General features: G+C 40.4%; 1 protein-coding gene and 1 non-coding gene across 3 annotated transcripts in view; both read left to right on the top strand.

The window, feature by feature from the left end:
• TRIT1 (tRNA isopentenyltransferase 1) overlaps positions 1-21,818 on the top strand; it is a 36,825-nt gene extending 15,007 nt beyond the window's left edge. Inside the window, exons 2-12 of one of the 2 annotated variants that reach the window (XM_090269178.1) lie at positions 3,544-3,686; positions 9,295-9,391; positions 10,620-10,765; positions 12,733-12,875; positions 14,656-14,767; positions 15,144-15,256; positions 15,506-15,583; positions 18,177-18,286; positions 18,607-18,724; positions 20,981-21,176; positions 21,536-21,818. In XM_090269178.1, coding sequence (XP_090125304.1) covers positions 3,544-3,686; positions 9,295-9,391; positions 10,620-10,765; positions 12,733-12,875; positions 14,656-14,767; positions 15,144-15,256; positions 15,506-15,583; positions 18,177-18,286; positions 18,607-18,724; positions 20,981-21,150 — 1,230 coding nt within the window. In that variant the 3' untranslated portion in view covers positions 21,151-21,176; positions 21,536-21,818. Of the gene's footprint in view, positions 1-3,543; positions 3,687-9,294; positions 9,392-10,619; positions 10,766-12,732; positions 12,876-14,655; positions 14,768-15,143; positions 15,257-15,505; positions 15,584-18,176; positions 18,303-18,606; positions 18,725-20,980; positions 21,177-21,535 lie in introns of those variants that run through there. The other variant, XM_090269179.1, reaches the window with a different exon arrangement.
• On the top strand, positions 5,010-5,116 carry LOC150014674 (U6 spliceosomal RNA). The gene has a single exon (XR_016510188.1). It is a non-coding gene; the product is annotated as a U6 spliceosomal RNA (small nuclear RNA).
• Positions 21,819-22,479: the final 661 nt, after the last annotated feature.

Here is a 22,479-nt window from a genome sequence, read left to right as displayed (position 1 = left end):
GTTCTTTTGTGATTGGTTTAACTTAGCATAATGTCTTCAAAGTTCATCTATGTTATAGCATATCTTAGAATTTCCTTCCTTTAAAAAAATATTGATGATGAGAGAGAGAGAAACATTGATTTGTTGTTCAACGTATTTATGCACTTATTGGCTGGTTCTTGCATGTGCCCTGACCAGGGATGTAACCCACACCTTGGCATACAAGGACAACACTTGAACGAACTGAGCTACCAGGCCAGGGCCAAATTTTCTCAAAAATAAACTTTGCAGGCTAGAAGGGATTGGCAAGGACTATTTATAAAGTTATGAAAAGCAGAGACCTACAGCCAAGATTGCTCTACCCAGCAAAACTATCATTTAGAATGGAAGGGCAGATAAAGAGCTTCCCAGACAAGAAAAAACTAAAGGAGTTATTCATCACCAAACCGTTATTATATGAAATGTTAAAGGGACTTACTTAAGAAAAAGAAGATCAAAACTATGAACAATAAAATGGCAACAAATACAATATCTATCAACAATTACAGTCTAAAAACAAACTGCCCTGGCTGGTGTGGCTCAGTGGATTGAGTATTGGCCTGTATACCAGAGGGTCACCAGTTCAATTCCCAGTCAGAGCACATGCCTGGGTTGCGGGCCAGGTCCCCACTTGGGGGCACAGGAGAGGCAACCACACATTCATCTTTCTCTCTCTTTCTCCCTCTCTACCCCTCTTTCTAAAAATAAGTAAATAAAATCTTGGTGGGGGGAAGCAAGCAAGAAGAACAGAGACAGTGAGGGATATGGAGAGCATTTCGATGGTTGCCAGATGGGGGTCGGGGGCTGTGGGAAATGGGTGAAGAGGTGAGGGGGTTAAGAAGCACAAATAGGTAGCTACAAAATAGCCACGGGGGTGAAAGTACAGTATAGGAAATGGAGTAGCCAAATAACTTATACACGTGACTCATGGACATGAATAATGGTGTGGGGATTGCCTGAGGGAGTGGGGGGTGCTGGGTGGAGGTGGGCAAAGGGGGAAAAATTAGGACAACTGTAATAGCATGATCAATAAAATAAAAAAGAAACAACCAATGAATGCATAAATAAGTGGAACAACAATCAGTGTTTCCCTTTTTTCCTGTCTCTATAAAAAAATCCATAAATTAAAAAAATTAATAAAAAATTTAAAAATAAAGAAATCTGGCAAAATCGTGTTGTTGCAATGTAAATTGTTTAACAATGTATCTAGCCACAACAGAGTCAACTAAAGGCTGTAGGGAAAGAGGGAGATGAACACACAGTTATTCATTTTCTCCCTTTAGTTGTTTTAATTTGCACAGAAGACCCCAGTATTCAGTATACCCTATGGTACTTGATAACACTCTGTGATTTAAGATTCCATCATTATTTGAGTGTAAGAATGCAAGCCTGTTTTCAGGCACAGGTGAAATGAGTTAAAGGCAGAGCTAGTTCTTCCCCTAGGATCTGTGTTTTTTTCTGTGTACTGTTTTCTTTTACTTGAAGATATCTTATGTCTTTGTTGGGTAAATAACCTCAGTAGCTAAGAACAAGAGACTTCAGAATGATAAATAGTGACACTAAAATGATTTCCCATTCTTCCTATGCTGTGTAGTAGTAGAGGTATTGGTTGTAATATAAGTAATTATATAATGACTCTTACGTGCATTTACAGTGTGCCAAGCAAAAACTAAGTACTTTACATGTATTAACTTATTTAATCCACGCAACAATCCTATGAAATATTATCAGCCTCATTTTACTGATGAGGGATTGAGTGGCAGAGAGGTTAGTAATTGACTATTCCAAGTACAAGTAACTAGTAAGTGGCAGGGCTGGGAATTGATCTGGGGCAGCCTGGCGCCAGGATCCTTCCTCCTAACTATTATACTGTACTGTACTTATTTGACACCCATATAAGTAAAGGGAAATGTGAGATAAAAAAATGCTTTTAACATCTTTGTGGGCTCTATGGAACTTACTATTTGTTCATTCAATGCTTTCTGTAGAATCAGTGATTACAGAGAGAACATTTAATCTCAAAACATTCATCCGTACTTTCAAACTAGTATTTTCAGATCCGTTCTTCATGTGAGACCTTGCGTTTAGAAAAAGTACACTTGAACTTTTTAGTTGAATTGGCAGGTCAAGAGCTTACAGATAGAATATTGCCTTTGAGTATTTATTTAGACTGTATGGGCTGACCCCGTGAAGCAGTTATTTGGATACATCGCAATGTTTCCACCAGAATACGGCAGTATTAGAAGTCTCACTTCAGAGTGTGTATGTGTGTTTTATTTATTTATTATTATAGTTGACTTTGTGTGTTATACGTATATTTTTGTAGATAGACTGCTTCTCCACAAATGGAGTCAATCTAATACAAATTCTAAAAACCTTTCAGAGGCACTTAAATCCCAGGATATGTAAGCATTTGAAGTAGAACTGTGAGGAATGAAAAATCTTACCTTTCTGGAAACTTGTGATAAGTAGAATAAATAAAACAGTCTATTTATTTTTAAATGCTTAAAGTTCAGGCCATAGAACTTCTGGTTAATCCTGTAGAATTAGTTTTCATTTGGGCACTGATTTACATATCCTTTTAATCTTTAAGTCTGAGCTAATAGCCACTACAGGCATCCCCGATTTTCAGAACTTTGCGTTAAAGCCGCTTCACTTTTATGTAAGATCTACATTAGTATACTTGCCTTGGCTAACCAAAAGAAATCTGAAGAGGATTTTAAATTAATTAATTAAGAGGCTTTTAAATTAATGGTAATTGTTTCTTTGCCTTACACCACTTCGTTTTATGAAAGGTTTCATTAAAATAAATGCTCTTCTTTCGGATAGTGGGGAAACCTGTACCATTTTTGGTAACTGAAAGAAATCCAAAGAGAATTTTTGCTTTTATGAGAAAAAGGCGAAAATAGTGTTCAGGATTTGTTTTGCAGCAAGTTGTTATAAAGTCTCCTTTCCTGGAAACTACACCCATCATCTCAGTATTGAGCCATCATAGCTTTACACTGTGTCTATGAGCATCTGTGATTTATCTCAATTTACTTTGTGCATTCACTAGCAAGATGTATGCTTAGGTATCAGCAAAGCCTAATAGAGCTCATAAGGGTGTTGTACTTAGTGTAAAACTGGATGTGATTAAGCATTTCAATCATGGTGAACAAAATAAAGACATTGTAATGCATTAAATTTGGGGTCTGGGAGAGATAAAAAATTTTCTCATATAAATTAATGATTATTGCTTCTTCACTTTACCCCATTTTATCTTACAAAAAGTTTCGAAGGCATGCTGTACTTTGGGATAGTGCATAAAACCTGTATTTTGATAAGAAAGCCAATGTTCTGTATTCTTCTGCTTCTTTGTCTTGGGTTTTGTGGATCTGGCTATGCTCTGGTTAGATCACAGCTACTCTGGTGCTTTGGGTCAGTCAGGTGTTTAGCTGGAGGGAGGAACAGATCACCATTTTCACCCGTCAAGTGTACAATTAATGGAGACTGATGACTTTCTTATGCTAATTTTCTTTCCCCTAGGTTTATGAAGGCCTAGACATCATCACCAACAAGGTTTCTACCCAAGAGCAGAAACTATGTCAGCACCACATGATCAGCTTTGTGGATCCTCTTGTGACAAATTACACAGTGGTGGACTTCAGGAACAAGGCAACTGCTCTGATATCCTTAGGAAAGACAGCAACTAACCTTGGTGGATGGCAAGGCAGCCCAAGCCAAGAAAGACATTTTCTTTCTAGTGGCAGTTTAATTTAAGGAGGGGCATACAAGACCTAACTACCAATAGGTAGTGTCCCATTAGCACTGTATGGATTGATAGATACAGTATTCTTGCTACTCAAAGTCTTGTCCTCAGGCTGCAACATCAGCATCCCTTGGGAGCTTGTTAGAAATGCTGAATTTGGGCCTCACTTCATACCAAATGAATCAGATCTGCATTTAACAAGCGTCCCAGGTGATTCATATGCACACTAAAATTTGAGAAGCACAGTTTTAGTGGTGAGAACATTGATTCAGGAACCAGAAAAATCTGTGTTCTAGTCTCAGAGCCATTTCTTTTGACCATGTGAATTTTATTGAGTAAAATATCCACCCTACTGAGTTTCAGTTTTCCACCCTTAATTAATTTATAAATATAATGGAGTTCCAGTTAGAATTTCAAAGAGATTGTTGGGGTGGGAGTGGGGGACTAGAAAAAATTTGTTCTGGGTAACACCAGAGATTTTTGAAAAGAGAATAATATAAGGAAGACTGCCCTTATATTTTAATGTCCAGACTGCCTTTAATAATCTGGACTGCCAGATACTAAAACATTGAATATTCATAATAATTATAATAGCATGAAAATTATATACTAGGCAAACTTATGGCACAGAATAGAAAATTCAGCTACAAATTTAGATGGAAATATATATTGGGTTGGCCAAAAGTCCATATGTTTTTTTCCATAAAAGAAAAGACACATTTTTCATTTTCACCAAAAACTTTATTGATTTGAGTATTTTGAGTATGTCAGTTATCTCCTGCTATTGGCTTCTAGTGGGTAGAGGCCAGGGGTGCTGCTAAACATCTGCAATGTGTAAGACACCCCCACAGCTAAGATGTCAATAGTATTAAGAAACTTTGCAAAGCACTTTTGACATGTTCGATCAGTCACTGCACCTTCTCCATATACTGCACAAATCTTTTTCTGTGTTTCAGTTGCGTTTTTACCTTTCTTGAAATAATATAGCATAATACATTGAAAATGTTGGATATTCTTCCATCTTTATTATTAAAATGGCTGCCCCAAAATTCACCAATTTTGATAAGCTTTTTTAAAATGCACGCCAATATGACAGCTGTCACAATACAGTCTAACAAAATTGTTTCTAATGATGTTAAAGACAGTGAAGCACTCATAGAGCCATCGTACAGAAAAAACATAACGGCCTTGTTGGCCAAGCCAATATTTAGCTTATTAAGATAGCATTTGAAAACAATGAAAAGTGCTCACTTAAGCAGCACATGTACTAAAATTGGAATGATACAAGGAAGATTAGCATGGCCTCAGAACAAGGAGGACAAGCAAATTTGTGAAGCATTCCATACTTAAAAAAATAAAATGAGCCCTAGCTGGTGTAGCTCAGTGGATTGAATACCAGCCTGCAAATCAAAGTGTCGCTGGTTCGATTCCCAGTCAGGGCACATACCTGGGTTGCAGGCCGGGTTCTCCGTTGGAGGTGTGTGAGAGGCAACCACACATTCATGTTTCTCTCCCTCTCTTTCTCTCCCTTTCCCTCTTTCTAAAAATAAATAAAAAAAATATTTTTTAAAAAAACTTTTTCAAAAAATGTTTTTTCCAAAAATATAAAAAATAAAAATAATAAAAATAAAATAAAAACAATGAAGAAATAATGCTGTAGTTAATGATTATTCCTGCGACAGTTCATTGTTTTGGAACAAAATAAAATTAGATCCTCATTATACGACATAAATTCAGATTTCAGAGTTAAATATATGTATTTTTAATGAAACTTTAAGACAAATGGGATAATATATAATTTAGTAGTTATGTGGTTTTAGAGTTAAGGAGGGGCTTTGTAGAATTTTATAAATGTTTTAAGTTAATTTTTTTCTTTTTATTATAGTAACATGCACAACATAAATTTGCCATCTTAATTATTTCTAAGTGTACAAGTTCAGTGGTATTGAATACATTCACATTGCAGGCACGCTCTCCCTCTTGGGAGCATGCCTGTGCCTTTCCCTTCACCCTCTTCCTCCCCCCAGGTGCATTACCTTTGCCTGTCTCTCTCCTAAGCTCTGCATGCTCTTCTTTTGCTTCTGTAACTTGTTTCCTGAGCCTACACAGCCCAGCTGGCTCACTTCTACTACCTCTGTGACTTTCTAAATAAACTTTCTCTTCTAAATTGAAAAAAAATTGTTGTGCAGCTATCACCATCTTCTTATGTGCATAACAATAATTTTTCTTAAAAAAGGAAAATAGCTGGATTTGACCATGTAAGAATTAAGAATTTGTTATTTGTATACGAACCAGAAGTCGTAGGTATCAACCTTAGAGAAACCTTACCACAAGTCGTCGTCGTCGGCAGCCGTCCGTCTCGAGAGACGATGGTGTAGCTTCTTAAGAGTCTATCTGCACCGCCGAGAATGGCTGTGCAGTCCGACTCAGGAGCGACACGGTATCTGTCTCCTCCCGTGTTGAATCGACATCTTGCGATGATGCTGGAGTGTCCTCTCCAGTGAAGCTGAAGCTACAGAGCCTGGGCAGGGTGATATGGAGGGTCTGCTGTTGCCCATGCAGCAGACCCCCCCTCTCTTTGCAGCTGAAGGATCCAAGGGAAAGACGGAGTCAATACAGCTTGGCTTCAGGTGCGCCGCAGGAGTTGCCGGTGTTGACTACAACGTCAAACCGCCTTAGGGACTCCGGCTCCGGATTTTCTGTCGGGGTTTACTCCCTTAGCCTTTCCCCTGAAGAGGTATGCCGCAAGGCAGCGGAGGTTTTTTGGAGTCAGAGTTTTCCTTCTCTGATGTGCCCTGACTGGAAGATCGAACCAGCGACACTTAGCTCGCAGGCCGACGCTCAATCCACTGAGCCACAGTGGATTGTGGTATACTTACCACAAGTATACCAGAAGATATGTGGTAGATCTCATTCTGTAACAGCATTCCTCTTAGCAGCAAAAACATATAAACACTGAAATTCCTCCTTACAGAAGAATGTATAAAATTTGCTTTGTTCATATCACTTTACTTTTTCAGCAGTGAAAATGAATAAATTATAGCTATATGCATTAATCAATGTAGAAGAATCTCAAACAACATAACATTTGTGAAATTCTAGAAAGATAAATACATGTTCATACCATTTATTATAAAGGTTAAAAAAACAAGGAGAGCTAACTATATCATATTGTTATATAGTGATTATATATATCTGTATATTAATATATTCTTTAGGGGTATATATGTATCAGCAATAATGTAAAGAAAAGCAAGGGAGTGATGAAAAACAAAAAACACCCACAATAACACAAGACAATTGTTCCTCAGAGAGGGGATGGTGGTTGGGATGGGAATGAAACTTCAAAGGAATTAATAATATTCCTTTTTTTTACATTGGGTTCATGAGTATTTTATTTCTGGGCTTCATAATTTATGTATGTTATATATATATATATAAAATACTTTATATTTTAAGAAGGAAAAGCTCATTATAAACAAAATTTAAAGACACTACAAACCAGGGGAAAAATATTTGTAACATAGGAAAGGCAAATTGTTAATATACTTAATATATGAAGAATTCTTAAGACAATATAAAAAGTAAAGGTAATGAGTAGTAATTCACAAAGGAAGAAATATAAATGGTGATAAACATGACAAAGTGTTTATCCTTGCTGTTAATCAGGGCCATGCAAATAAAAATAATGAGATAATTATTTTTTCTTTTTTTTTTTCCTATCAAATGGGCAGAGATTTAAATGTGGATAATAATTCTTGCCCTACCTGCTTTACAAGGTAGCTGTATTAGATGAGATAATGTATATGAAAGCCCTTTGCAAATCACCAAAGTACAGCGTTGCTATAGCGTGATTTCAGTTGTTCAGAAAGAATTTATAGAAAATGGAGAGTAAAATTTCCAAAGGGCAGTAACAGTAGGGGATTATTTAATCTGATCACTTATAGGACTGGCAATTTAATGAATTTAGGTAAGAACCTACAATCTGAATGGCAAAACTGAAACTACCTTAAGATGATGAGTCTTCTTGATTAGACAGATAAAGGTACCAGGCATTGAGGCCCAGAGAGAAAGGTTTTGCCCAGGATCACAGTTGTTTCATGTCTTGTGCAAGCAAGTTAAACTTTTTACCTTCCATATCTTTTACCCATTCCCCTCCCTCTTTTTCACTGTCCCCTTCTGATATCCCACTATTCTTAACCTTCCCTTTTTTAAATTATGTGTTTGAAGTTTTACTACAACTACTGTGTAATCGTATACTTCCTGTACTTAAGGAGGAAATACAGAAGTTGTTTCTCTTATTCTTTTATTTATTGATTTTAGAGAGAGGAAGGGGAATAGAGAGAGAAACATCAGTTTACGTTTCCACTTGTTTATGCCCTCATTGTTTGCTTCTTGTATATGCCCTGATGGGGTATGGAACCCACAACCTTGGCATATGGATGACACTAACCAGCTGAGCTACCCAGCCAGGACTTTGTTTCTCTTTGAAAAACAAACAATGTTTCTCTTTAGAAAGCAAACAAATAAATACAAAATATTTCTTTATGATCTTTGATTGCTAACATTTTATCTTTCCACTCCACCCCAGCTTTGTAAAGGTTAGTGTGCTTCTGCTAGAAAAGAGGTCATCTATGTCTGCCCATAGACTGGCTGGCAAGGGGAAGAAGTAAGTAAGTGAGTCTTTGTTTAGGTTGAAAGTCTTTTTATCAATTATTCTCAGAAGCAAGGCCCTTCTTAAAGCAGATAATCATCTGTTCAAAGAGTTCTAAAGAGAAGAATTCAAAATAGCAGAGATATAAAAACAAAAGTGACAAAATTATAAATTGAATGCTTACTCAATTGAAAAAATATTCCAGGCATTGTGGTTGGGATTTATTTATTTGCATTGCCACATTTAATGCTCATAAGCACTCATGAGGATTTTATAGGTTGAGAAAACTGAAGCTCAGGTTGAATAACATGCCCAAGAACTGGAGCTGGTAATTGAAATCTATTTGTCTTTAGAACCAATACTTCTCAGTTTATCTAGTGGAGTCTCAAGTGGCTGAAATGTGCACTAGTACCACAGAGTGGTGAAGACTGAGTCTTAAGAACCATGGCTTAGAGAACCAGCTTGTATTTTGTCTTAGAAAGCAGAGACAATGGACGTCGCCTTGGTGGTTTCCTGAACAGCTGATACTTGATTCTGTGGGAGTCCTTGGGCTTGTGCTCATTAAGCTGATTTGGAATACCAAGCAAGCTTTGCACTTTAACAGCAAGGCCTAGAATAGAAAGTTCTAGAATTGGAAGTAATTATAATCATTCATCTATCTGGTTTATGCAAATCCCTCTAGAACTGATAGAAATGATTCTGAGAACTCATGGGAAACAGTGAAGATCAGTATTATCAATTCATCTTGGTTTCTGCCCTTTTCCTCTGCCCTTCAGACAAGTGAATATAGTTTCTTGCTAATACTCTCCTTTCTGAGTGAGTCAGGATTCTCTTCTAATATTAAATATTGTGATGTCTTTCTTAATATTCACATTGAAGATATATTTGCCCGAGACAAAATTCCTATTGTTGTGGGAGGAACCAATTATTACATCGAGTCACTTCTCTGGAAAGTTCTTATCAGTACTAAGGTATGTTGGGTTCACGTGTAACTCACTGAGGAAATGAGATCTTCTTGCCAGCTAATATTAGTGGGAAGAAGGTTGACTGTTGCCTATTTCATGTACTCAGCAACTGTAATTTTCCTACTTAATATTCTGAAGCAAATGCCAACTCCGTATGTGAAGTGTGCTCCTCCAGGCAGGCCTAAGGGCAGGGGCTCTGTGTGGGAAAAATGTTCCTCTGTGGATTAATTAGCATCTCTATCTCAGTCAGCAGCACACTAGTCTGATTCAGCATTTCCTGGCTGTAATAATCTATTGGGGGAACCCCCCAACCCCCCGAAATAACCCTGGAATTTATAAAAAATTGTGTAATCTTACAGGTTTAAATTTCACTCACCTTCATGGTATTCTCTATCTGATGCACTACATCTATCGAGACGTTTTGTCCACTGCTCAAAACACTGTTTGAACTTGTCGATTTTGATGCCTTTTAGTGCTTCTCCCGTTTTTTATTTCACCTCTTCCACAGTGGTAAAACGCTTCCCTTTGAGGACTTTTTCATCAGGGAAACAAAAGAAGTCGATAGGGGCGAGATCGCGTTAATAGGGAGGGTGGGGTACAGGGGTCACGCTGTTTTGGTTAAATACTGCTGAACACTCAGTGTGTTGTGGGCCGGTGTGCTCATAAGTCACCCATCATGAAATGGGCAGATGCGCTGAAAGTCTTCAAAAAAGTTTCACTGAAGCCAAACGCAGAGTCACAACGATGCCCTCTGGTCCTAGAACACTCAGCTAGGAACACTCAATTTCTGCCCTCCAGAAGATAATTCTGGTTTTTTGGGGGGGAGGCACCCCTCATATATGTCAGGGAGTTGTCCAATACTAACCTTTCTTACAGAGATGCTGTTGCATAGGGTGGGACTGCAAACTGTCATGTGCTAGCTGTTCTGATCCACTCTTTGGTCGCACTTGCTGAAAACACTAGATTCCTGGATGTATTGATACAGACCTGTCAGCCCCTGGTACCTATTTGTACGTCTGACCAGGGGAGCAGAGGACCTGAGTATTCCTATAAGCAGTAAGTCCTCACAGCACTGCCACGGTGTATTGGAATTTTCTGTTTATGAACTGTCACTACGTGGCAAGACTTGATTCATCTCTATTCTGTATTCCTAACACTTAACCAGGTGCCTGGCACATACACACTCTCAGTGTGAATTGTTGAATAAATATACTTCTAAACCTTCATTTAATAGCCCCAGGAGATGGGCACAGAGAAAGTGATCGACCGGAAGGTAGAGCTTGAGAAGGAGGACGGCCATGTACTCCACAAGCGCCTAAGCCAGGTGGACCCAGAAATGGCTGCCAAGCTGCACCCACATGACAAGCGCAAAGTAGCCAGGTAAGAAAGCCTGGGCCTGCTGACCCAGAGTTCCTGCAGAGTTAGAGGGCGGTCAGTTCTTAAGTGTGCCTGGGTGAAGGGAGAGGTTTGCTAACAGTAGTTAGTGGAGATTGATGTGTTACAGTTTAGATTAGGAGGCCCTGAGTTACTGCCACAGTCCAGCTCCCTACTTTGTTGTTACATATAAAATGCATAGTGCAATATAGTTTTCCCCTAGGGCCTGTGTAATCGCTTCATTTTCTATTTGATCTTTGCTTGTATAACAGTTTTTATATAAATTTTTCTGGCATGCAGTTGGTTTACATTGTGATTTGGGTTTCATAATTGTGCAATGCTGAGTTCTGCCTAGCAGCTTTCCCAGTGGGAGGTAGATTTTATAAACTATCTTATAGATCGGCTCACCTTTACACATGGAGATTTTTCTTGAAGAGAAGAGAGAGGTGATGAATGGAATCATTAGGTCAACTTTTCTTATGTTGTTTTGAAATTGCAGCTTCATGTGTTAGATGTATTTTTCTGTGTTGGGACTAATACCACATCTGGCAGTGTAGAGGATCTAAGTACCTATGTAGATGGTTTTACAGATTAAATATTATAGCAATATTTGGTATCCATAGGGATTATGAAGTGTTCACTCAAATAAATGTATCCTAGATGATGTTACTGAATTCTTTTTTCATTATTGCCCCCATCCCACCCAGACACTTTTTTAGAATTTTTTTTCCTAGTTGTGCTCTCCTCTACAGGATTGAAAATTTAATACTGAAAAATAAGATTTGGGGGGATATGGTTGCCCTTTGGAGGGCCAAATGCCTTGTAATAGCTAAGGTGTTTTGTTTTTTAAGATTTTATTTATTTTTAGAGAGGAGGAAGGAGGGAGAAAGAGAGGGAGAGAAACATCACTGTGTGGTTGCCTCTCACACTCCCCTAACTGGGACCTGGCCCACAACTGAAGCATGTGCCCTGACTGGGAATCGAACCAGCGACCCTTTGGTTCACAGGCTGGCGCTCAGTCCACTGAGCCACACCAGCTAGGGCTCAAGTAGTTCTTTCTTATCACCATTCCTCATTTTCTACTTCTAAACTAGTAATGAGTTGAGAATTGTGTCTTCACAAGAGTCAGTCAATTCTAAGCAAGAGCTCTAGAGTCTCTTTTAGGATTGGAGGACTTTTTAATCTTTCTTTTAGTTTGACCTATATTCTAATCTCCATAAAAGTGAGATATCTATCACTATACATTTTTTCCCTCATAGGTCCTCTTCAGATGACCAGTGATACAGAATGACAAGGGGTCTCTACTCTGGTGTTAAGGTTTCAGGAAGTAGAATTGGGTCAGGAAGGGAAAGATCACTTTCAAGCTGATAAGTTGCAATCACCCAGAGTGGTAGAGTATAGATTTGGGAGTTAAATTACCTAGTGCTGCATAACATAACAGATCCTGACAGAGTGGGTGGTGGCTTAAGAAGAAGTATGTGAGTTCTTTTGCCAGTGATCTTTGTACTAGTAGAAGACTGAATTGCTCAGAATTGTAGACATAATTTAAAAAGAACGTTGATGAGCTGGCTATACAACATACTTTTCTACTGTGAGAAAGGCATTCCAGCAAGACTAGACTTGTTGGCTTGTAACAAAGTGTCCCAAACAAGGTCTTTTTACCGCTTACCTGAAAGTAAGTCCCATTCTGTGTGTGTGTAGAAAAAAGCTGTTGTTTCTGAACCTTTTTAACTGATTTCAGAAAAATTGATGTGTGTTAGAAGAACAGTATTATTTCTTACTTTACCTAAAGTTTTCTTTAGGACCCCTTTCTGAGTAGCTATAGAATTGCAGAACCCTGGACTTGCACGTTTTCAGAGGCTTATGCTGTGAAAATGACAATGAGATGTTTTATAATAAATAGCCTCTCTCCTTGAGGATTAATATTTCCTAATAGTTTTTATGGCTTTACCCATTTCCCCTAAATGACTTAGGAGCTTGCAAGTGTTTGAAGAAACGGGAATCTCTCATAGTGAATTTCTTTATCGTCAACATGCAGAAGAAGGTGGCGGTCCCCTTGGAGGCCCTCTGAGGTTCCCTAACTCTTGCATCCTCTGGCTTCATGCTGACCAGACAGGTAAAAGCTCTTTGATGCCCTAGAGTCTACTTGAGAGAGATCTTATAGTAATACATTACTATGTAGAAAATGCTTGCAACCATGAGGGCTCATAATGAACACTAAGCAAGTGTTAACTATTAATTTTACTTTTATTACCATTATTTGTTGACTTACTAAGGCACAGTGCCATTCCCCTAAGTGTCTATCTGGAAAGGGAGTAAGGACAGCCCTTGCTAGGATGAAATACCAAGGGTGGGAGAAGGTGGGACGGGTGGGTGGAAAAGAGATTGCCATCCAGGGAAGATCCAAAGGAGAAAGCTAAAGAGGAGGGAGGCTCCTGTGGAACAGGTTGAAGTGTCAAGTATTCTGCCTGGTGCTTGGATTTCAGAGATGAACCTGAGACAATGCCTGATCTTAAGAAACTCCCGGTCTGGTGGGGCAACACATAGTGAGATAGATGCTACATTGTGGAGCCACAGAGAAGGAATGAGGAGCATTCTCTGTGAGGGCCCAGCCAGGGACCAGTTTGTAAAGGTAACCTGTGAGCAAGGTCTGGAAAGAGGAGGAGATTATTATGAGAGTGGGCAGTATAGTGTAGTTATTAAGAGCACGGTCTCTGAGCCAGACTGTCTGGGCTTCAGACTCCTGCCCCATCATCTTCCAGCTATGTGAGTTTTAAGGCAAGTTAGTTTATCTTTCTGTGCCCCTCTTTTCTTTCCTGTAAAGTGGAGATCTGTTAGTACATATCTTACAGCTTCATTGATGATCAGTTGAGTTAATAATAACATACAAAATGCTCAGAATGTGCCTGACACTCCTAGAGTCCTCAATAAATGCAAACCTTTTAGGAAGAAAGAAACAAAGGTTAGTATCATTGCGGCCAAGAAATAGCAGTGGCAGAGATGTAGAAGAGCATGACTGAAATGATGAAGTTTTATTCTTAAATTAATTTTAGTTGTAAGTTTATAGGAAAAGGTAATGTTTTAATAATGAAGTTGTAAATTAAACCATATCCTACAATTCAGTGTAAAATAATGGTATCTGATCGTAATAAGGCTTGTGTTCAACCACCACATCTGAATGGTGATGACCTCTCACGCTTTGCTCCTTTTTCTGGCGCAGTAGTTCAAGATATGCCTAGGATGGCTCTGGGCTGAAGTTCCTTGTTCCTATCCAAAGTGTCATCTGAGAGTTCTTAAATATGAAATCACACAAAGTTAGAGTAACAAATATGATGGCAAAAAGGGAGATGGGTAAATCAGTGTTCTCAGCTGCCTCTACAGTAAACAATGGATATACATTCTATATGAGAATAAAATATTTGTCTTCCCTAAATGCTGCAATTGTTTGCTTTCTCTTTATGTGATGTGTGTTTTATTCTGGCTGTTTTTATTTATTTTTTAAAGACTTTATTTATTTATAGAGAGGAGAGGGAGGGAGAAAGGGGGGGAGGAGAGAAGCATCAATGTGCAAGAGAAACACCAGTGTGTTGCCTTGTGCACACCCCCAACTGGGATCTGGCCACAACCGAGGCATGTGTCCTGATTGGGAATCAAACCGACAGCCTTTCGGCCACAGGCCAGTGCTTAATCCACTGAGCCACACCAGCCAGGGCTCATTCTGGCTGTTTTTATTGGAGCTGCAGAGTCTTAAGGGTGACTAGATATAATATGCATTATTATATAATCTTTGGACTTTAAACCCTTTCTTGCATTTGAACAAATTCTCTTTTATGCAGCCTGTCCATTCATCATGTAAGTATATAGCAAGATAATTTGATGGGCTAATTTGATTCAAGTTCTAGATAAGCGCTTGGATAAAAGAGTGGATGACATGCTTGCTGCTGGGCTCTTGGATGAACTAAGAGATTTTCACAGTCGCTATAATCAGCAGAAAGTTGCAGAAAATAGGTGAGGATTTGACTTAATTACTTTAACCTGCTCTCCATCCCTTGCTTATGGTCAAAAGACCATAAACACAATGCTTGTTTTGGATCTTGTTTGTTAGTCATTGTTCTTGGCGTTGGCAAGGCTTGTTTTAAGGAGGTTTGGTGTGCTTGTTACAGTTGCAGTTTTCTAATCTGTCAGGCATTCCCAGGAGTTAATTTTCAAAGGAAGTAACCTGGCAGTTGGTGGGGGTGGTGGAGGAAGGAGTTCAGAGAGGCAGTAACTGCTGAGGATCTCAATTTCCTCATCTAAGGGATGAAATGGCTCAGCTAGATCATCTCCAAGCCTCTGTTAGCTCTCAGATGCAATGGTTTATCAGCTGATGCTCTCCTGTTCCCAGCCAGGACTATCAACATGGTATCTTCCAATCAATTGGCTTCAAGGAATTTCACGAGTACCTGATCACTGAGGGAAAATGCACACCCGAGACTAGTAACCAGCTCCTAAAGAAAGGTGTGAATTTCTCCATCTAACCTAGCCTTGGACATCCTTGGTGACAGTTCCCAGATGGTATGGTTTGAGAAAGAGCTGAGGCTAGAGGAGTCCCAAATGGTCTGCAGCTCAGAATTGAGATTTTTGTCTATCAAGTATCTACCAGTATGCTGCTGTTTGTGGCCAGTTTTCTCTTGTGCTGGGCAGGGTGGGCCTGCCTTTATGGTGAAAAGTACTTACAGGTTCTTAACGTCTACTTTCATCTTTCAGGTATTGAGGCTCTGAAACAAGTGACTAAGAGATATGCCCGGAAGCAAAACCGATGGGTTAAAAACCGTTTTTTGAGCAGTAAGTTGCGTGCTTTTACTTATCCCCTGGGTCTGTTTTCAATAGAATATAGATGTCCTTACCTCACCCAGATGATGAACTTTAGTTTCTGGACCTGTTTTAAGATTGGAGACCTGACCTGGGTGGGTGTCTGTTGCATAAATGATTGTCCAGGGGTATTTTCTTGTGTTGGCTCAGAAAACAAATCTTTCTAATGAAGAGTCTGCCTTATGCCTTGAACACATGCCGGTTGGCTACGAACAGGTCAGAGCAAAATAGCAACATCTTCTTAGCAGAGTTGGTGCTCAGGGTTGATTTTAGCTTCTCATTTTATCTTATTTATTTATTTTTAGAGCGAGGGGAAGGGAGAGAGAGGGAGAGAAACATCAGTGTGTGGCTGCTTCTTGCAAGCCCCCAACCAGGGACCTGATCCACAACTCAGGCATATGCCCTGGCCAGGAATCGAACTGGCAACCCCTAGGTTTGCAGGACGGCACTCAGTCCTCTGAGACACACCAGCCAGGGCTTCACTTCTCATTTTAAAGAGCAGTCAGATAAAACCTTCATCAGTAGCACCTTTGTGTTCAGATATGTGGGATTTCAAACTGCTTCAACTTTAATTTTCGTTGAATAGCACTTTTAAGGAAAAGGAAAGGAAAATCTCATTCAATTGATCCTCAGCACTACATTTGGTGCTATACATAAATTATTGAGCCTTCAAGGTAGGTGTTATTCTTTCCTTTTTGCAGATACGGAAATGGAGGCTTAAGACAGGTTAAATAAGTTGCCAAAAGCCCCTGAGCTAATACACAGGGCCTGACGCTGAAGCCCCACACTATGTTTTCCTCCATTAGCCAGACAGCATTGATACTGGCCTCGGGTAAGAAACTGTGTGCTTATTTAGAGACTAAGCAAGCATGGCCCTGGCTGGGTAGCTCCGTTGGTTGGAGCATCATCCCGATACACCAAGGTTGTGGGCTCAATCTCAGGGCACATATAAGAATCAACCAATGAATGCTTGAATAAGTAGAACAACAAATCAGCGTTTCTCTCCCTCTCTCTTCCCCTCTCTCTCTCTAAAATCAATAAATAAAAAACAAATTTTTTAAAGTTAAAAAACGATTAAGCAAGCATAAGTGAAACCCCAGTTTTATCTTGTGGGCACTTAAAAAATATGCTAACAAATCATCCCATTTACCTTTACTTCTGCTTTCAGTTATAGGCGAGGACAGGGAGGTCCTCCACCCCTGCTTCTCAGTGCCTCTGAGCATAAACACCCCGATTCATGTTGTTGCCCACCAGATTGCTACAGTTCTGTCTCCTAGATCTCACTCTCTGACAGAGCTCTCCTTTGTCGTTCTGGTGCCAAGAGGCTCTTTATACTTTCTTCTACTTATCCTGCTTTCTCTGCATGTCTTGTTAGATAGAAGTCTGAGTCAGCTGAAATTGAAGTTCACTACTACCAATTTCTAATGCAGCTTCTCTTCTCCCCAGGGCTACAATTAGTCTGTAACAAAAGATTTTTTTTTGTAATAATTTGGAACTTCCTCCTGTGGTAGAGCCGCAATAATTCCCCCATCTCCGAGTCAGGAGGGGTTGATGGCACAGTGCATCATATGCCCATTCCTCATTCAGCCGTGCGCTGGCACCGTCCTGGTGCTAGTGTGAAAGGCGCAGCTGCCCTGTAAATCAGGAGCTGTGTGTGATTGGCCAGGGCTGGTCTGCTGGGATATGGTTCTGGCCAGAAGCCAGAGGGACTTCCCCACCCCAGCTTGGCCTTGGACTCAAGCCAGGAATAGCAGCTGGGAGCCGAGAACTTGTTGAAAGGTGCTTAGACAGGGCACAGAAGCCCAACAAAGGACTTAGAGGGGAAAGGAAAATATAGAGTGGCCTGGAAACAGGTGCAGAGCTTAGCCAAGGCCAGGTGTGCTGTGGATGCTGCCTGCACCCTCCCAGTCTCACCTTTCCGTGTGGTGGCAGGTGCAGCCTAGTCCACTTTAAGAAGAATCTTATTTGTGGTTGGCACAATCAAAAGGCTAGCACCTGCCAGCCGTTGGCATCCTGAAGACTTCGATGTTTTTGTCCATGGGGCAGTGCTCTTTGCCTTTAGGCAACTGACTTAACCTAGCTGTGAAAGGCAATTGAGTGTGTCCACAGACTGGGGACGCTACCAGCAGAGACTAAACATGGTTGGCTGAGATGGATGAAATGCCTGTAGCTGTCCTCTTGGCTACCTTCAGTCCTACATGCATTCAGAAGTACTTCAAGCCTTTAATTTAATTCCTCCTGTAGTGTGCCGTCTTTATATTGTAGTCCACACAGAGGTCATTAGAGCTGTTACTCTATATTGTTTTCCTGACTGATTTGGAAGATCGTACACTTGAGACTTTGGATTATATAGCTAGACTTGTTGGCTGCAGACGAGTCAACCTTCTAGGTCTTTCTTGGATTGTATGTAGCTGTTGGGTTCACGTTTCTGGTTAGAATGAATGGCATGGTCAGAACGTTAATTCCTTTGGTCCCCGTGTTTCCCCTTGAGGATTTTGAAGTCCTGGAAGCAGAATAGATTAGGTCTTGGGGCTGACTTCTCACAACTTTTCTTTGTCATCTTTAGGACCTGGTCCCAGTGTCCCCCCAGTATATGGCTTAGAAGTATCTGATGTCTCGAAGTGGGAGGAGTCTGTTCTTGAACCTGCTCTTGAAATTGTGCAGAGTTTCATCCAGGTGGTTATTAATCACGGTACAGTCCACTGTTTGGTTTTCAGACAGCTTTCCTTAGCTTACGCCTTTGTTGCTATGTCAGGAAGCAAAGCGGCCTTTCTGTGGACTAGAGTAGAAGGGCTGGCTGCTCTTAGATTCCTGGAGGCTGCGTTTCTGCTTTCACATTCAGAAAGGCTGTTGTGAAAATCTATTCCCAGCCCTCCTGCTCTCTGGAATGAGAAAAAGGAATCTTGGGACCACTCCCCTTAATGTTGAAGAATAGTGTCCTACTCTTTTTGAATTGAATGCTTCTCCCCCACACCCCCTCCCCCTTGTTCTTTCAGGGCCGGAAGCCTGCTGCTGCTCCAGTCAGGATGCCATGCAGTGAAACTGAGAACAAGCGAAGTTACCACATGTGTGACCTCTGTGACCGAATCATCATTGGGGACCGTGAATGGGCAGGTAGAGTCTGGGGAAGGGCACAGAGAAATCTGTAAGGGTGGATCACACTGACTTCATGAAATTTAAGGTCTTTGTGAGGTTTAATGCTTGTCTGCTTGTTTGTAAATGGAGGGCCAGATTCCTTTGAGAGCCTGTACTCAAATTTCATGGATGCCTTCCCAAATTGGACAGTTATCTCTGTATTCTGAATTTCAAAGGAAGATCGAATACCCTCTAACTTTAGCTAGAGTAGATATTTTATACTGAAGGGTCTACAGGTAACTTTCCGGAGCTCCTTTGCCTTTTGTCATCCTGCCTTATAGGAGTTCCTTTGCCTTTCATGTTTAGACCTTAGTGGGGTGAGGTGGGATTGTAAGGGAAACCAGGCAAGGCACCCAAGAAACCAAAGAAGCAGCAACAGCTGGGAGGGAGCACGAAGTGCAGTTACTCTCCCTGAGTACATTCTTCAGAAGTGGTGTCTCCTCAGTAATTTTTAAGGTAATATGTTTAAATGGTGGTGGTTGCTAAAACTGATCAGAAGTGTTATGGGAAACTTAACATTCAACCCAGCAGAGTGTGAAAGCGAGGCTGTCAGTCATGTGTGAAGAAGGTGGTTACTGATAATATCTTCTTTATAAGATACTTCCAACCAACCAAGGGTCAGCCCGGCATCAAGGCTCTGTCTCTGTTTTAGAGCCTGGATCTGCCTCCACCAGAGTCACTGCGCTTGCTGTTGGATTTCTGCAGTCGTCCAGTCAAAGCCCAAAGCGCCCTAGTTTCCAAGCCTTGAATTTATACGGCATTTAGAAACTTGTTTAGGTCTCACTCCTTTTAAGCACAGTCGGCCTACCTCGTGGCTGGAATCCTTTTGTTCAGAGTACCACTTTCCGTGGGGTTCTCTTAGAAGTAGATTTTTCTCCCCATACCAACCAGCAGAATGATTACTATTAACTGGTAACTGGCAAAATGAACTCTATTGTCAGAGACTGGGGATGGCTGTGATTGCCCAAGCAGCAGAAGAAGCCTCGATTGTCGCTGGTTTATAATGATGAAAGGGGAAGAGAGAGAAAGTGTCTGATTGTTTCTTCTGAAGGAAACTTAGTGGTTCGATTTGTCCAATGTCCTTCAGGGATAGCCTTAGAGAAGCAACATTTGTGAGCCTTTGTGAGCCTAGCTTGTGTGAGCCCTTCTGTAGTGCCATCTGTCCAGTCCTTGCGCCTGTCTGCTGCTGCCATGGAGAGCCAGGCCACAGCAAACCCCCCGCCCCCCCTTTGCCTTAGGCTCTAGCTGGAGAACAAAGCTGACTTTTTCCCCACGTAAACCTTACTCTTGACTTCTAACCTCTTCCTTCCTTATTTTTGTTTCTGAACCCTTAAAAATGATGATTTAAATAAATAGAAAATATAATTTAATCTAGTTGTCTATTTTTTTAGGTGTTCCCAAATAAGATTTCCCTGAAAAAGAACAGCCTAGTGAAAAGGAGCTTGTGTGAGTTAGTCAGAGGGTGGGAACTGTCTGGAGTAAGAGGTCAGAAATTGATATCAAGCAACAGTAGCTTTACTGCTTCTGTGGACCTTCAAAAGGGATCATCAGAAAAGAATGTTTCTTGTTATCTGCCTGGAGCACTGTGTGCTTGGATAATGTGAGCTTTGTGAGTTAGTCATGGAAATGGCTTATCTGATCCAGGCAGAGGGATGTCAGACCAGGAGGGACCACCTGTGGGAGCAGGGAAGAAGTGGGAAGGGCATCTCTGGGTGATGCAGTCCTGTGGCAGGACAGGGCAGCTGTCCTGCAATACAGACAAAGACTTGGATTCGTGACTTTTTAGTTGTGGGTTGAAGTAACTGTAACAGGAAGCCCCATAATTGACAATTGAGTCAAGAGTCTTGATTCTGGAAAATTGGGCCTCTTTTTGGAGCTATAGGTAAGCTGAGGAACTCACCTGCTGTGTGGTCTTGGACAAAATGTAAAAGCTCTGTGAACTTCAATTTCCTCCTGTATAAAATGAGCAAATAGTACTGTCTGCAAGATTATGGGGAGAATTAGGGATATAAAGCAACCTAGCAGGGTGCATTTGATACATGGTAGCTCACTGTAGTTTGCTAGCTAGCTGGCATATAACTTATTCTCCCTTTAAAATTGCTAAGCAGCTATAGCAATACATGTGCCGATTCTTTACTGTTAAACAGAAGGGCTGTGTTGTTAATTTTATATGCATGTAGGACTAATTCTAGAATATCCTAACAAGTTTCTTTTGTTTTTGTTATTTTGTTGTAGCACACATAAAATCCAAATCCCACTTGCACCAGCTGAAGAAAAGAAGAAGATTGGATTCAGATGCCATCCCCACCGTAGAAAGTCAGAGTGATTCCCCAGACCATGACAAAGAGCTCCAAGAGAAGGGATCCCCAGGGCAGAATGGTGAAGAGTTGAAATCCAGTGTTTAAGAGACATGTCTGGGACCTTTGCAGAGGTGACAGGGGTCCAGTTTGGGAGGGAGGGTTACTCTATGTCCCAATCTGGGCAGAGGAGTGCCGTGCAGAAAGCTCCCACCATTTTCTGTCATTCGGTGATTTGGTTTGAAAGTTCTCTGTCATGGAAATAGCAGGTCTTGTCAGCTCCTTGTGTGGCCAATGAACCTGACAGTGAATTCAGGAAGCTGTTTTGTTTTTGTTTTTTCCTTTTAACCGTAAAAGTTTTATTTTTTAAAGAGGCATAGATTGCACTTTTTTACACCTGAGGATCTTTTTGGTGATGAATACCAGGATTCGCTATATCCCTTAAAAAGAAGTTTTATGTCCCTGACTTTGACTAAAAATATCTAATTTGCAGACTGAAGTGTTTGTGAGCCCCACAGAAAGGAGTTCTGTATTTGAGTGAATGGCAGCAAAGGACGGGCCCAGCAAGATGATTGAGTGAACCAAACCTGTTCTTGGAATTCCATAGAGAAAGAGAGAATCAGACCAAGGTGTCTATGACATGGCATTTGAAAAACTAAAGACTGTGACACTTGTTGAAGTCCTCCTGTGTGATAATTACTATCACTTCTGTCTTTCTATTGAGTTAGGAATGTATATTTTCAATGAAAGTTAAATAAAAGAAAAACTTTGCAAGAGTCTCTTTAGTCCTTAAAAAGATATATATGTCCACGTCTAGTTTATACACAATATGCTTTGTATCAACAGATGGCTTTTTCTCATATTTGACATTCTTCATGTTATCATACTATTTTTTTTTTTTAGCAGATGTTTACTAAAAGACATCTGGAGAGAGTCTTTTATTAGAGATTTACGTTATCTCCAGTTGAAGCTCTCTTTTTGGAATGATCTGAGCTGCCAACAATGTTAAGTATATGTATGTGTGCATATAACGTAAAGTTAAGCTTTTTTTTTTTTTATCCTCACCCAAGAACATACTCACTGATTCTAGAGAGAGGGGAAGGGAGGGAGACAGAGGAGAGAAACGTTGACGCGAGTGAGAAATATTTAGTGGTCACCTCCCACACACACCACTTGCCCTAACCAGGACTGAACCTGGGCATGTGCTTTGACTAGGAATCGAACCCATGACCTTTCAGTTTACAGATGAAGCTTCAACCAACTGAACCACACCAACCAGGGCTAAAGTTAAGCATTTTTAAGTTCATAATTCAGCAATAGTAATTACATCCTCAATGTTGTGCAACCATCACCACTATTTCCAAAACATTTTCATCACCCCAAACAGAAACTCTGTACCAATTAAGCAATAAGTCCCCTCTCAAGTAGTACTTCTAT

The sequence above is a fragment of the Furipterus horrens genome, unplaced genomic scaffold (genome assembly GCF_987537825.1).
Source record: "Furipterus horrens unplaced genomic scaffold, mFurHor1.1.pri manual_scaffold_3, whole genome shotgun sequence".
NCBI lineage: Eukaryota > Metazoa > Chordata > Mammalia > Chiroptera > Furipteridae > Furipterus > Furipterus horrens.
The sequence above is the reverse complement of the archived record's forward strand: the minus strand, read 5'-3'. Positions and strand labels throughout refer to the sequence as shown.